Source organism: Chroicocephalus ridibundus, chromosome Z (assembly GCF_963924245.1).
Source record: "Chroicocephalus ridibundus chromosome Z, bChrRid1.1, whole genome shotgun sequence".
Taxonomy (NCBI): domain Eukaryota; kingdom Metazoa; phylum Chordata; class Aves; order Charadriiformes; family Laridae; genus Chroicocephalus; species Chroicocephalus ridibundus.
This window is the reverse complement of record NC_086316.1, coordinates 65040498-65053485: the sequence shown is the minus strand read 5'-3', so window position 1 is coordinate 65053485 and position 12988 is coordinate 65040498. Positions and strand designations below refer to the sequence as shown.

The 12988-nt window shown below is 37.1% G+C and overlaps 1 protein-coding gene across 4 annotated transcripts in view; it reads right to left on the bottom strand.

Moving 5' to 3' along the window:
* Positions 1–963: 963 nt before the first annotated feature.
* The window catches only part of ELOVL7 (ELOVL fatty acid elongase 7), a 33453-nt gene continuing 21428 nt past the window's right edge, over positions 964–12988 (bottom strand). For 3 of the 4 annotated variants that reach the window (XM_063320724.1, XM_063320725.1, XM_063320726.1), the window contains 6 exons: positions 11771–11961; positions 9359–9439; positions 8892–8948; positions 7027–7132; positions 4014–4150; positions 964–2792 (listed from right to left, as the gene is read on the bottom strand). In XM_063320724.1, the coding sequence (XP_063176794.1) occupies positions 2589–2792; positions 4014–4150; positions 7027–7132; positions 8892–8948; positions 9359–9439; positions 11771–11961 (776 nt within the window). In that variant the 3' untranslated portion in view covers positions 964–2588. The remainder of the gene's footprint in view (positions 2793–4013; positions 4151–7026; positions 7133–8891; positions 8949–9358; positions 9440–11770; positions 11962–12988) is intronic. The other variant, XM_063320723.1, reaches the window with a different exon arrangement.

Here is a 12988-nt window from a genome sequence, read left to right as displayed (position 1 = left end):
TGGCACTTGCTGACAGCCCACTGAATGATTAACATCTCCAGTTTCTGCTCCTGCTTATGAATTCTTAATCTCAAACAACTGACTCTGGAAGCAGTTGGCTACTGTACAGCTGCTGGACTTGGAAAGTTTTTCCTAGCTTTCTGTTCACCACCTGTCTATCTGCAGAGCTGCTTAGTTTTCACCATGGGTGCTCTCAGCTCCTACTTAAGCCCAAGCAAGTTTGAAGAATCAGTTGCAGATCTCGGTCCCAAACCAACAAACAAGTATCTGGTCCTTCACACCCAACTGCAGGATGGGACGAGGGGCTGGTGGGGGGAATAACTGCAAAAATCACAAACCAGAAGTAGGACTGCCCCTACCAGCATAGGAATCATCTGCAAGACTAGAGAATAGTGCCTCCTGAAAAAGAAAAGGGTAGCATCCTCCCGCTTACATTACAGACTAGCTGTTAACAGCCCTTCTCAAACACATGTGAACCCTCTGGCTCAAGAAGGCCCAAATAAATGAAATTGTCCCACTTTCTTCATTGGTACTTAGTTAGTAAGTTATTACATAAAAAATAGGCACCATTCAAGCTTTACAAATAAATCAGAGGCAAATCCTTTACAGCTGTTTGAAAAAAACCAGCAATAAGTCTCTGTCCTTAGGAGATGACCCTGCACACAGGCTGGAGGCTGGCAGGATTTGAGATTTAAGAGTTAGTGATTGCATTTCCCACTGAAAACACATGTGGCCCCTGATAAGCACCCTGGCTGTCTTATATCTTGGACCAAAGCACCTCTTTTTATGCACTGCTAGGGAGCAGAAACTCAGCCCTGAGGATTCCAGGATCAAGCATCTAAAATTCAGGGGTCGCAATATACATCTCAAGCCATCCAAATCCTTTCTGGGAATCTAATTTCAGTCTGCCATGACAGTTGGTAGCTACAGGGAATAAACAGTGGAAAGAAAATATAAATTTATTTTAATTTATTTTATAAAGACTCATAATGTAATCTCATAAGAAATCATTTGCAACTCATGTTCAAGATAAAGTTTAAATCCTTTTAGCAGTAATAATACACTATAAATGTCAGTATCCCCATAAGTATTCAGGTAACAAAACTTTCTTGGAATTGTGCAACAGGGAGGAAATGAAAACCTGCCCCAAAGATTTGGGTATTTGAAAAATCGCACAGGTAGATCAAGCACAAAGCAAATATCGCAAGGTTCTTTTCTGTTAGTAGTGAACATAATATGAACTGGTACTTTTAATGTTAACATTAATTTAAATACCTTTAACTCCTCATTTACAGGTCTGTTACGTGCACCAATTCCTTAATAATTTGTACAGTACAAATGCAACTTGCATACAAGTAGCTAAGTCGTTTGGTTTCTATACACGTGTGACCATAACAATCTACACGTGTGACCATAACAATCACGGAAAACAACATACCAGTTAATTCTGCATAGACTGGAATCGTGCCTGGTCACCACTGCCTGACCCACTCGCAGCAGCTCAGAGAATGGCACATATCTTTTTGCCTAGTTTCTGACAAGGTAACTGGCGCTATTAATGGAGAAACTTTAACCTTGAGTTGTCAAAAACAATCATGAAAAAAAACCTAACAGAAAATCTTTCTAGGCATATATTTCAACAGATATGGAAGAAAATAGAGCACAGTACAGTCATGCTAAGTGACATTTAGGCTTCAATCAAAAAATATTTTTTTCAAACTTGTTTGAGGGCTACGATTTTGGCTATTGAATCAAGGCTAAGATTCCTCCCCCCCCCCTCAAACAGCCTAGGCTACCAATTTCAAAAGATATCCATAAATACATTGAATAAGTATATTAGGCTACTTTGGTGAACAGATAAGTAAGATGTTTTGATCATTACACTACAAGACAGTTCAGATAATCCTCAAAATAGTAGCTTTCTGACATTTAGAATAACATTCAAGTGAGTAGAACGTGAAATGAATTAAGTTATCTTAGTAAAAGACAGTATATCCAAAAATCTATGATCTTCAAATGAAACGCCATACCTTGACAGATTAACATACATTCCTTTCTTTAAAGTAATATAGTTCATAAACAAATGTAACATTTATGTATTAACTATATTAATAATAACCTTTAGATTCTATAAACAGTACTTACTGAAGATTCATTCTTTTAATAAAATGCAGCTGACAATCTCAACAACTTATATAACATTTAAGGTAAAGTAATTTTATCCCCTCAGTGTTCAAAGTACTCAGTACTTGTCATACACATTTTAATTTTCCCAATGAATGTATTTTCATGTATCTTCTAGATAGAGATCATCTATCCATTAATTTCTTATAGGATAAACATGAACAAGTTGTTGAAAAAAACCACCTTTTTTTTTTTTTTTTTAAATCAGAGATCCACACTGCTCCTCCTGTCCCCCAAATTCTGAACCCCAATTAACTTATGGTAAAAATACAAATTCAGTTTTGGAAGAAAACATACAAAATATACACTGCGTAGTGTGTGCACCTAAATATCTTGATTGTCAAGTAGCACAAATTTCCACATTGACATATGCATTTCTTTGTTTTTAGAGACAAGAGTTTGTTTCACTGATCTTTGTTGATCCCATTTCTTGCCATCTTTGGTAGTCTTTTTCCTTTCGTGTAAGCGTGGTACCAGAAGTGGAGAAACAAGACTAAAAACACAGAGCCATACAGCCAAATAATAAACATGAAAATTGGATACTGGTATGGACAATCATCCATCATGTAGATTTGTCCTATATGGCATGTAATCATAATAAACTGGACCTGCAGGGAAGAGGTGAAAAGAAGAAAAATACTTTTAAAATAAGTTACAATCTTACTACAGCAGTTTAAAAAGATTCAGCATAACTTGCACACAGAAAAACAGAAAGCGTGTTTGGGAGGAGGCTTTTTAAAATGTCAGAGATGCACCTTTAGACCCTCTCTCCCAAAAATGTTACTCCACTGAAAAACATTTTCACCAAGTAAAGAAAGAGAAGTCCTTGGACAAACTGAGTTACAAGCAGCACTGAGAAACCCATACTAGGGGAACGGGAGTCTGCCCTGGCCAGTTCAGAGAAGAATGAATAGTGTTTGACCTGTTACAAATGGGAGGCTCCGTTAGAAAAATTATCCAGAAAACTAAAAAAAACTAGCATGTGACACAAAGGTCCGCAGGTCTCCCAAAAAATGTAATGGAGGGTTTAAAAAAACCAAAAAGTAATAAATTTCCACATAAACTCCAAGTTAATAATCCACTGGTTGTGCCGCCAAAACAAAAAGACTTTCAGTTATAAATATTCAAGCTAAATTGTTCAGTTACATGTGGTTACATGAACTACTTAACACCAGACCTGGTGCAAGCAGACAGCCTTCTCCCTGCTTCTCCCTACTCCACCAGCATCAGTGCTCAGTTCAAACAAATTGTTTAGCCAGAAGCTGAATTTTGAAAATTTGGCTATTAAAAAAGCCAGGCATGAAAAAGCACCCAGAGCAGTAACCTTTTGATCTCTGCTGATAAAACACAATGTAATTACTGCAAGAGTGTTTTTTAATGTGCTGAGTTAACGAGAGGTAAATCCTGTAAATACAAACATTTTCTGTGAAAGAACAGACATGAGATGCTAAAGAAATACTTCTCTTCCCTTTCCTTACTACTAGTCACACGTGTGTTCTGTACATTAATTATGTGTTGTTGGTGTAAAATTATATTCTAATAATTTTTACATGGCAATGAGTTTTCTTAATATATTTACCAAGTACTGCATAACTGAAAAGCACGTGTGTCTAAATCTGTGATTATAGTGAATGCTGAAGTCAGCAGATTTAAGTATATAACCGAGGGGAGCTCATAACTTGTTTTACTCAATTAAAACATGAGTAAACCATGTACCAACTGTAAACTACACACATGAACATAACTAAAAGTACAAATGTATTGCATTAAGCCTGTGTTAGCCGCAGTCAGCTTTCTGAGAACTGTTTACGTCAAACAAAATTACTCACGAGTTGTATAGTTGTCATGTATTTTTTCCACCATAAGTATTTATGATAGGCTGGTCCCAAAGAACAGATTCCGTAATAAGTGTACATGACAACATGGACAATGCAGTTCAGCAAAGCATGAAATGTTCCCAAACCACCTGTAGAAAAACAAAACGTAGTATTATTGCATTGGGCATTCAAAAAACCACCTTAGGTTCTAGTAGTTTATTTGAGTTGGGGTAGGAAAAAAAAAAACCATATACCACAAAACCTACAGACTTTGATTAACCCTCAAAGTATTTACCTGAATTGGGTTGACACCCAATTCTGTTCTGAGGGATCACATCAGTTTGCTTTCTCCGAAGAGACTTATCTAAGCATTTCCAAAACAGCAATAAAACATAGCTGATCTAATTATCAGTAAAAGGTTTTAGTGGAATTCTTTGTTCTTTGGGTTCGTTTTTTTATTATTTTTATTAAAACCTATACATGATGGAGACATGGAGAATTTAATAGAAATAGTGTTCCTCCTGTTTAACACCTCTTTTCTAGACATCATGATGAACTCTGGAAGAAGATAAGTAATAATTCCCTCCCCAAAACAGATTTCCAAATTCCTGGGGAAAGAATCACAGTTTCTGTTAGTAAGTTTTTGGAATCGTAACCTAAGTCAGGGTCTCACAAATCCATGGTCCATCTCAAAGCCATACTTACAGTGAAAAGGAAATTTAAGGCCAAGTAGCCCCATTTGGGGCAAACTCGATGGAAGCTGCTAAGATACAAACATTTTGCAAAGCAAGTAAGGAAATATTTCCTTTTCCATTGAATCAACTATGGAGTTAGTTGAGCCTGCTCGAAGTAATTTTATTTTAAAGAACACAAGAAATTATAGGTAAAAATGATCAAAGAAGTGCAGACAGCAAAGTATTTTTAAGAGAAATATGAACATGAAAACACTGAGCATCAGGAAGAAAAAAAGATGACATGAAAGTAGGTACCTAGTGAGGGAAAAAAGCCAATTTCCTTTTAAGAATCATTCAAGTTAAAAATAAAACTTATTTTGTGATTTTAGTAGCTCACACTAATTTTCCAGCTTGAGAGATCATAACTCCTCCAGCTGTGATTGCAAACTTTCTTTGAAACTTAGCTATTTGTATTTTTAAAAATAATTTGAGTGTTCTTACAGTGCAAACATACATACTTTTTTTGGCTTGCACAGTGAATATTCGAACGAAAAAATAATTAAAGCAGAGAAAAAAAAAATAAAAAACAACCTAATCAACAGTACAAAAATATGCTCCAAAAAGCAACATCATACATAAACACCATTTTACAATTTCGTGTTAATATCCAACCAAAGAAAAATCTCCATTCAAAGCTGTTGGGTTTTTACAAACAAGTTGAAAACTTGATCAATGCCGCTATTTAGAAGGAAAGTGGTGAAACTAAATACAAGATAATCATCAGCAGGACTGAAGTTCTTGGGAAAAAAAATTAAGTTATCAAACAGAACAATATTTGGAAAGATTAGTATAAAGATCAGCAACGGAGTTGCTCTGAATCAATATGAGGAACTAATATTAGCAGAGGACAAAACAGTTCTTGCATACTTTGCTGAAACTATTTGTCAAATTATCACATGGGAAATTTGAGTCTGATGCAAAATCAGAAGCCTGTAGCTGGTATACTGATCTGATGTCCAGATAAAAGGCAGAAAGTTAATCAACTACAAATGGAAACTTTTCAAGGTTGAAGAGGAAGGACTGTTAATTGCTGAGTTGTTGGGTTTTGTTTTGGTTTTGTTGTTGTCGTTGTTATTTTTTTTTTCAAATCTATAAACACACTGAACTGTATGCTGGGAAAACTACTCATAATTTCATCATAAACTTAAAATACCAGTTACTCGGCAACATTTGAGAAAGACGTGATCAAGACACCACCTTCCTAATAACAGAAACTCAACACATACAGCAGAAGGATATCCTTTTCTACACTAGGAAAATCTACACGCTGAACATCTTCAAAAGTCTCATCTAAAAATCTTCTGGACTGCTTCCAGGTCTTATTTGTATATTCATAAAACAGACACTAACAGATCAGATTTAATAAGCAATGGCTGTCTTCATCGATTTGTCACCGATTTTCTGGGAGAAAAAAACATGCCACACAACATGAGTGAAGAAACATGTACAAACTAAACTTATTTCTTGGTAGAAACTCCTACAAGAGCCCCCCCCCACCCTCTTACAGATGGGCTACTAAATCACTGCATTTCTCCACTCTGCTTATCAGGCTGTTCTCATGGCAAGCTATATTCATTAGCCGTGCACACTAATAATGTAGCATAAGAAGATGCATACGTAGACACGCAGAGCAGGAAAGAAGGAAGTGAAGATAAGCTAGAAGTGGACAAAGACTTTCAATTCATTACAGAAGCTTATTTTAATTGTACTAAGTAAGGTCCAGAAAATATTTCTGTAGTTTTGTGAAAGTCAAAGTATTAGATGTAAATAAACCTCAATTATGCTACCTAAAGCCAGTAAAAATAACTGCAACAAGGCCTGAAAAATTTCTTAATCAGGCAAAAAGAGATGAAGACACAGTTGTCCCTTCCAACTCATTTCTTACGTTTCAGGGGGACAGACGTCTTTGAAGTCATTTCAGCAGCGTTATCTGCCTCATATGCCTCCTCTAGCACTTCTGATTTTGCAGTCACATCTTTGTCATGTAATAATGCTCTTTGTTTATATACAGGTCCCTTTGCTTATATACACAGGTCCCTCCTTTGCACCTTTCCCCCCCACCACAAGAAACCAACACTGGACAAAACGCTGTCAAACAGGAAAAATGAGAACTCTGCATCCATTTAAATAATTGTGTTGATCTCAGATGTTCCATCAAATACTGCAGGTATCTACATTTAAAAACATTCATGTTTGCAAGATTTTTGATTCTGTGTTTTAAATATTTTTGTCTAGCATAGTTAACTTTTACAACTAGAAGGAATGTACAACTTAAACTCTCTCTCCACTACCTGCAGCAAATTTGACTCCAAACCACCAGGTCCATGGCATGATGGAATGATGAAAGACATGCAGGAATGTTACTTGGTTGTTTTTCTTACGCAGCACAAAAAATATCTGAAACAGATTTTTAATGAACAGAATGTTACAGGAGATAATCGAGCCCAACATACTTACAGAAAACTGTATGCATCAGTGCTGGTTGTTCACTACTATAGATTTAAAAATTCTTCACAGTTGCAGTTTTGGGAGAAGAAGGGAAGCTGAGGCTCTGGATATGCAGACGAGTTTTCCAAAAAAAATAATTAAACCAGTATGTAAAATCCACCTGTGGATTCCCAAAAGCCAGGGCAAGCTTTGAAAGTAAATGCCTATGGTTGAGCCACCACCCATGTGTGCAACGGACAGCATAAGATGGACTTGCTTGGACTGAGAAGTATCTAGAAGCATCAGATTTTAAGTCCCCTGAACTACTAAGGCAGGGTCATTTGAGAAAATTAACTGAAGGATTAGCAACAGACAGAGACAGCAGAAAATACTACGTTAGAGAAATAGCACTTTATTATGAACACTGACTTAGCTGCCCCTGGAAAAAGGCAAAATTGGACAGAATATAGGTAGGTATTCATGATCGATATTGACTGGTCACATTTTAAAGGACAGACATTGAGGGAAGTGTTGAGGGAAGTGTTAAGGGAATAGAGAGCAAGAAAACTGTGTAAGGAGAAGTCAGGTCATGCAAAGGGTAGTATCAGATGACAAGCAAAGGAACACAGGAGAAAAGAAGGCTGGTGTGCCAGGGAAAACATTTGGAAACAGCTGACTTCAATACAGCTAAGAAGTTACGTTTGCAATAAAACCAAAAAGCTGCTGAGAAACAAGTACCTGAGTGGGTGGATTCAAACAAAACATTTTTTTAAAAAAGATTTTTTCAGGCCTAGTACTAATTAAAAAGAGCAGTCTAACCACTGGGTAATAAAGGTAAATAGAGGACTAAACTTGTCAAGCTTTTCCAGTTTTAGCATTCCTGGCCCTTCCATTGCCATTCCATTTGGCTCAGTCAGTAAGATATTCCCGTGTTGAATCATGAGTATTTGCAGATGAAAGTTAGATGGCTAACTTTGCTGGCAGGGTGTAGAACATCCTAACTGCTCATGAGTCAGCTCCTGAATCAACACTATTGCACCCCACACAATAAGGCAAACGAAATCACAGCTGATTCCAACGCTCAGAAGCTAGTTGGAGAATAGGTAAACCGCCCTGGTGAGGTGTCAGTCTTGGGAGGAAGGGAAGGCAGATGGCTGCTGGTGGTGAGCGAGGTCTGCATTCTGCTTCAATGCATTGCTGCTCAGACTTTCTCTGAAACAAGTCAGAGAGACAGCCTGGTATCAAACACATCTATAGTGACCACGAAGGCATGCAAAGGAATTTAGAGGAGGTAGGTATGGCAATTTATGCTGTATTCAGAGCTGCTGATGCAAACGTTCTGGATGTGGAAGATAAAATCTGAAGATGACGTGTGAAAAAAATTCAACGTGATCAACACCATTTTTTATCTGCAGTGTGGGAACAAGAATTGCCATACCAAAACAGGTTAGTGTATTCAGCTGTAAAACGGACATGTTGTCAGGGCTTCCTAAATTTTTAAAGGTGTGTTCTCTCATTAACATTTTTCCTGATAATAAAGGAATGACAGTGTAAATGGACTGTAAGACGAGACAAGATAATAAGGGTAAACACCTTGATGGTATTCCAATAATTGAAGGATGGAGGGATAAATAAAGAGCAATTTATGCTCCCAGCCCCCAACAGCACCGGTTCTTCTACTGTGAAAAGGAAACGTCACTACTTCTTTTATTAGTCTACAAATACTTACAGTGTCTAATAATTCAATGAACTTGGAAAAGTAGTAAAGCCAACAAGTTCGTACCATCTGCAAGAGTAAAAACCAGAAATTGCCACATCACAATAGCCATAAATAAAACTAAACAGCTGCAGGAAAAATAAGTAACTATATAAAAAAGGATTGGGACAAGTAAGCGGTATCACAAGGTTGACAGAAACATTGAAATGTAAGGTTTGATTGGTTTTTCTTTAAAAACACAAACAATTTTTTAATCATGAAGGAATTTTAAAACCAAGAAGAACAAGGTAACAAATATGTTGCTGCTTTTTTTTTCCCCCCAAGCAATCAACCCCTCCAGTTAACTCACATGCTCTACATTATGCAAGAGGGCATTTCCATTTAGTGTATTCCACTCTACAGCAGTGGTTGTTCAAAAAGCATTTCCAAAAATAAAGTCAGTGTAGCATGACAATTCAGCTTTGCATTTAGCAACTTACTCTTAGAGCTGTAGGTGACCTTGAGTAGTCAACGATATCGCACCGGAATGAGTACCCTGTGGCCCAACCTGACATAAGAAACTGGAGCAAAGAAAAGGGAAAGGGCAAAGATTTACTTTATGTCTTTTGAAAAATTAATTAATTTCGGATTACTTTTGCAATCATTAAGCAGGAGGGGAAAACAATATTAAAAACTTGTTGAATCAGCAACCTTGTCAATCATCCACCTCTGTGTGGGCCAGCTACTATAAAACCCTCTGCTGTTGCAGATTAATGAATTTCTAGTTCCAGGACCACACCTACAGACAAGAACTTTCTTCCTACACCCATTATCTCAGCATTAGTAACTGAAGAGGAGAAACAGATGCATCTCAAAAACAATGTTAGAAAAGCAACTTACTGTATAAATCAGACCACAAAACCAAATCAAACGTTTTTAAATTCATTGTAAATTGTTATCACGACCAAACATCTTAATACTGAAAAGAAACCAGCAGAGCATCTTAATACTGAAAGAAAAGCAGCACAACAGAAAAATATAGCTTAATATCATTAAAGACAAGAAACGAATCAATATGCACTATATTTTTAGGATCATAGTTTCTAAAATTTTGCTTAGTTAAACTATGTGATTCAATTAGTCTCTCCCTGAGAGGAGGGACGAGGAGCGAGGGGTTTACAGTGAAGAGCACACACATAACCAAAGGACTCTATGTAACAAATATCATTTAATCTTTTCTCTTGGAATATGTTAAAGTTAAAGCTCAGACAAGAGCAACATTGTTAATATTACACTTGGCTCATTGCCCTGCCAGCCACTAGGGCTGCTGCATCTTAGATCTGTTTTATAAAGTGCTTCTCGTCCATTGATCATCGCCGTCCACTCAGGCACAACAGCGAGTTCAGCTCTCTTCACAGACTGAGGGGTTTAGTCTGCGACTGCAACAGATGTTTAGCTTCCTAAAAGAATCAGTTGCTTAAGTAAAGCAAGATTTGAAACACCACCAAGACAGCACAATCCTTAAGCACCCACCCAATGGCTGTGATCCAAAGTGGGGAAGAATCAGCTTTTTGCTGGGAGCCAGACAATAGCAGAGATTCAATCTGTTACACTCTATCCATGCATTCCTTCATTAAATTGTAACATGGAATTCTTGACAATTGAATAATGTGTTACTGTCAGACACAAACAGAAGTTTAGTATTTTTTTTGTTTGTTTCTGAGGGTTATATCCAAAACCAAACTTAGCGCTAAATCACAACAGGAAGTTTTGTGATTTTTCAAATAAAGGGGTAAATAACAAATGCGTGCATCTTGCACACCACTTATAGCTTTCCACACAATGGCCACAGCACAAAGTAGCTGCTGCTGCACTGGCTGTAGAGCACTTAAAAGAGATGTCAGGCAAGTCACTCTAACTCATGATGAAATTTATGCAAACTGAGCTGAAAGGTATCCTGCCAATTTGGCATGATAATCTGACAACATTTTGTTAAGAGTTTTCCACACCCAAAATAGCCTCATAGCCAGATTTAACACAAAAAGGGTCAGTACTAGCATAGTGACGTTTCACCAAGCAAATGTATAAGGCTATCATTCACACAATGCTACTGTTAAATAGCTACACTTTTGAAAAAAAACCAAAGCACAGCCAAAACCAAACCAAGCAAACAAACCCCCAAAACAACAGACATTATCTATCTTAAGTTTTAAAAGCTGGTTCTGAATTAAAATTTTCCTTGGTCTATCCCATTCATGGTTACAGATTTTTAGGTCATTCAACATACAGTGCTATGCAACTCATCAGGCTTTCCAGTTTTGAAAGTCTAACACTTGCTTCAGCTATGAAATATAGCAAAATCTCAACATTCCTATTGAGAAAAAGAGCATTTACTATTTCTGGGAGAGGAAAAAAAAAGTAAATTAAAAAAAAATCAATGCTAAAGATTTTCATGTTAGTTTCGTTGTTCTTTTGTTAAATTCTGTCATTTAAAAGGCAGATCTAACTGAAGATTATTCTATAGTAAACATACTCTACACAGTGTGTGAAACATCAGTGTTGACTGTCACATAGTAAGACAGAAACAATTACAACAGACTAAGAAAGAGATGTAGTCTGCTTTAACTGCCAGAGCCCAGGGAAATTAAGTAAATTATGAGGATTTTTAATTTTGTAAAATTATATATAATTACACATAGAATATTTTACAATCTCTCTTTCTAGGTATGAATTATCCCCTTTTTTCATGTTTTAGCTCAATCAGTTTAGCATACTGCTTGGAGAAATATAATTAAAACAATCAGAATAATAGTTTTTTTGAGAATTGCAGAGTGGAAACAATGCATTTATTAAAAGTTACTAAGAGGACAGTTAGATACAAAATATATGTTACAAATAAAAGTAGTACTTACTTCATAAGTCATATATAGAGAGAGGGCTACCACACTAAAATTGTAACATGCCATTATCTGCCTGAGTTCAAAAGGTTTTTTATTTTCCATCAGTTTGGGTCCCAAGGAAGTGACAAAATAAATGTAGGTTCCAATGATAAACGTTGTTGGAAAAGGTGAAGACATGAGTGGCCAGCCTTCAAGTCTTGGATCTAGACAAAGTGGGGGGGAAGAAAAAAAAAAAAAAAAAAAGAGAGAGAAATCATATCCTTCCAGTACTTAATAAACCATAAAATGGCCACAGAAAGGTGCTTAATTCTTAATGGTTTTGGTTTTGCTGTCACTGATCATGTTTCAGAGTCCATTCACCTCAAATCCATACCAACCGGATAACAAGATTTAGCACCTGTAGGATTCAGTGCTTCTTTTTGCATCAGTTCTTCACACATAATGAAGAGGAGACACATAAGCAACCTGATTTTCGGTCTAGAGCTCTCCTCTGTGAAGACTCCACATTTTCACACATGAACGAGGCTCAGAGGGCAGCACGGGAAGGCAACGCACAAGCAGATCACCGAGGCTACATTTCCATCTGAGACTTCATCCTTCTGGAAAAGCACGAACCTTATTTCACAAGCTCAAGTCACAGACAGGGACTAGTCCCACTTTTCAAGATTCTTGAGCTTTATAAGCAGTACTGCATTAGACATAGCAAGTACAGGGATTTTAACATTAGAAGACCTTCTGTCCCATCAGCTGGTATTCACAGCTTAGCACATGAGGCTTCTGCCTGTTGAGCCCAGACACGTCACCACTCTCACAGCACCATAGAACACACTTTCATATTACCAGTCTCCAAACGGCAAAAGTGTTGCAAGTTCCCCTCCAGTTACCCCAGAGAGAAGTATTGCAGAGAGTCCTTCTCCTACACACGCACTGCTCCCTCTCCCTGCAGCTGAGGCTCCCTCTGAGCTTCACCATGACCCCACTGCACCCTTCTGTGGTTCATCACGGCGTCCCATCTCACCAAAGACTTCAGCGTTTCTCCATAAGCAGGAGAACTGACATGAGCTTCATGTATTTCTTTTTTTTTTTTTAACGTATATTTTTTTCTAATTTTTATAAATTGACTTTTGGAAGATTAATTTCTGAATGATTCCAAACTTAACGCCTGACTCAGTAAACTGCTGGTTTCGTGGTTTGCTCCTGTGTTTTGGGAGTGAAATTACACTACTGCAA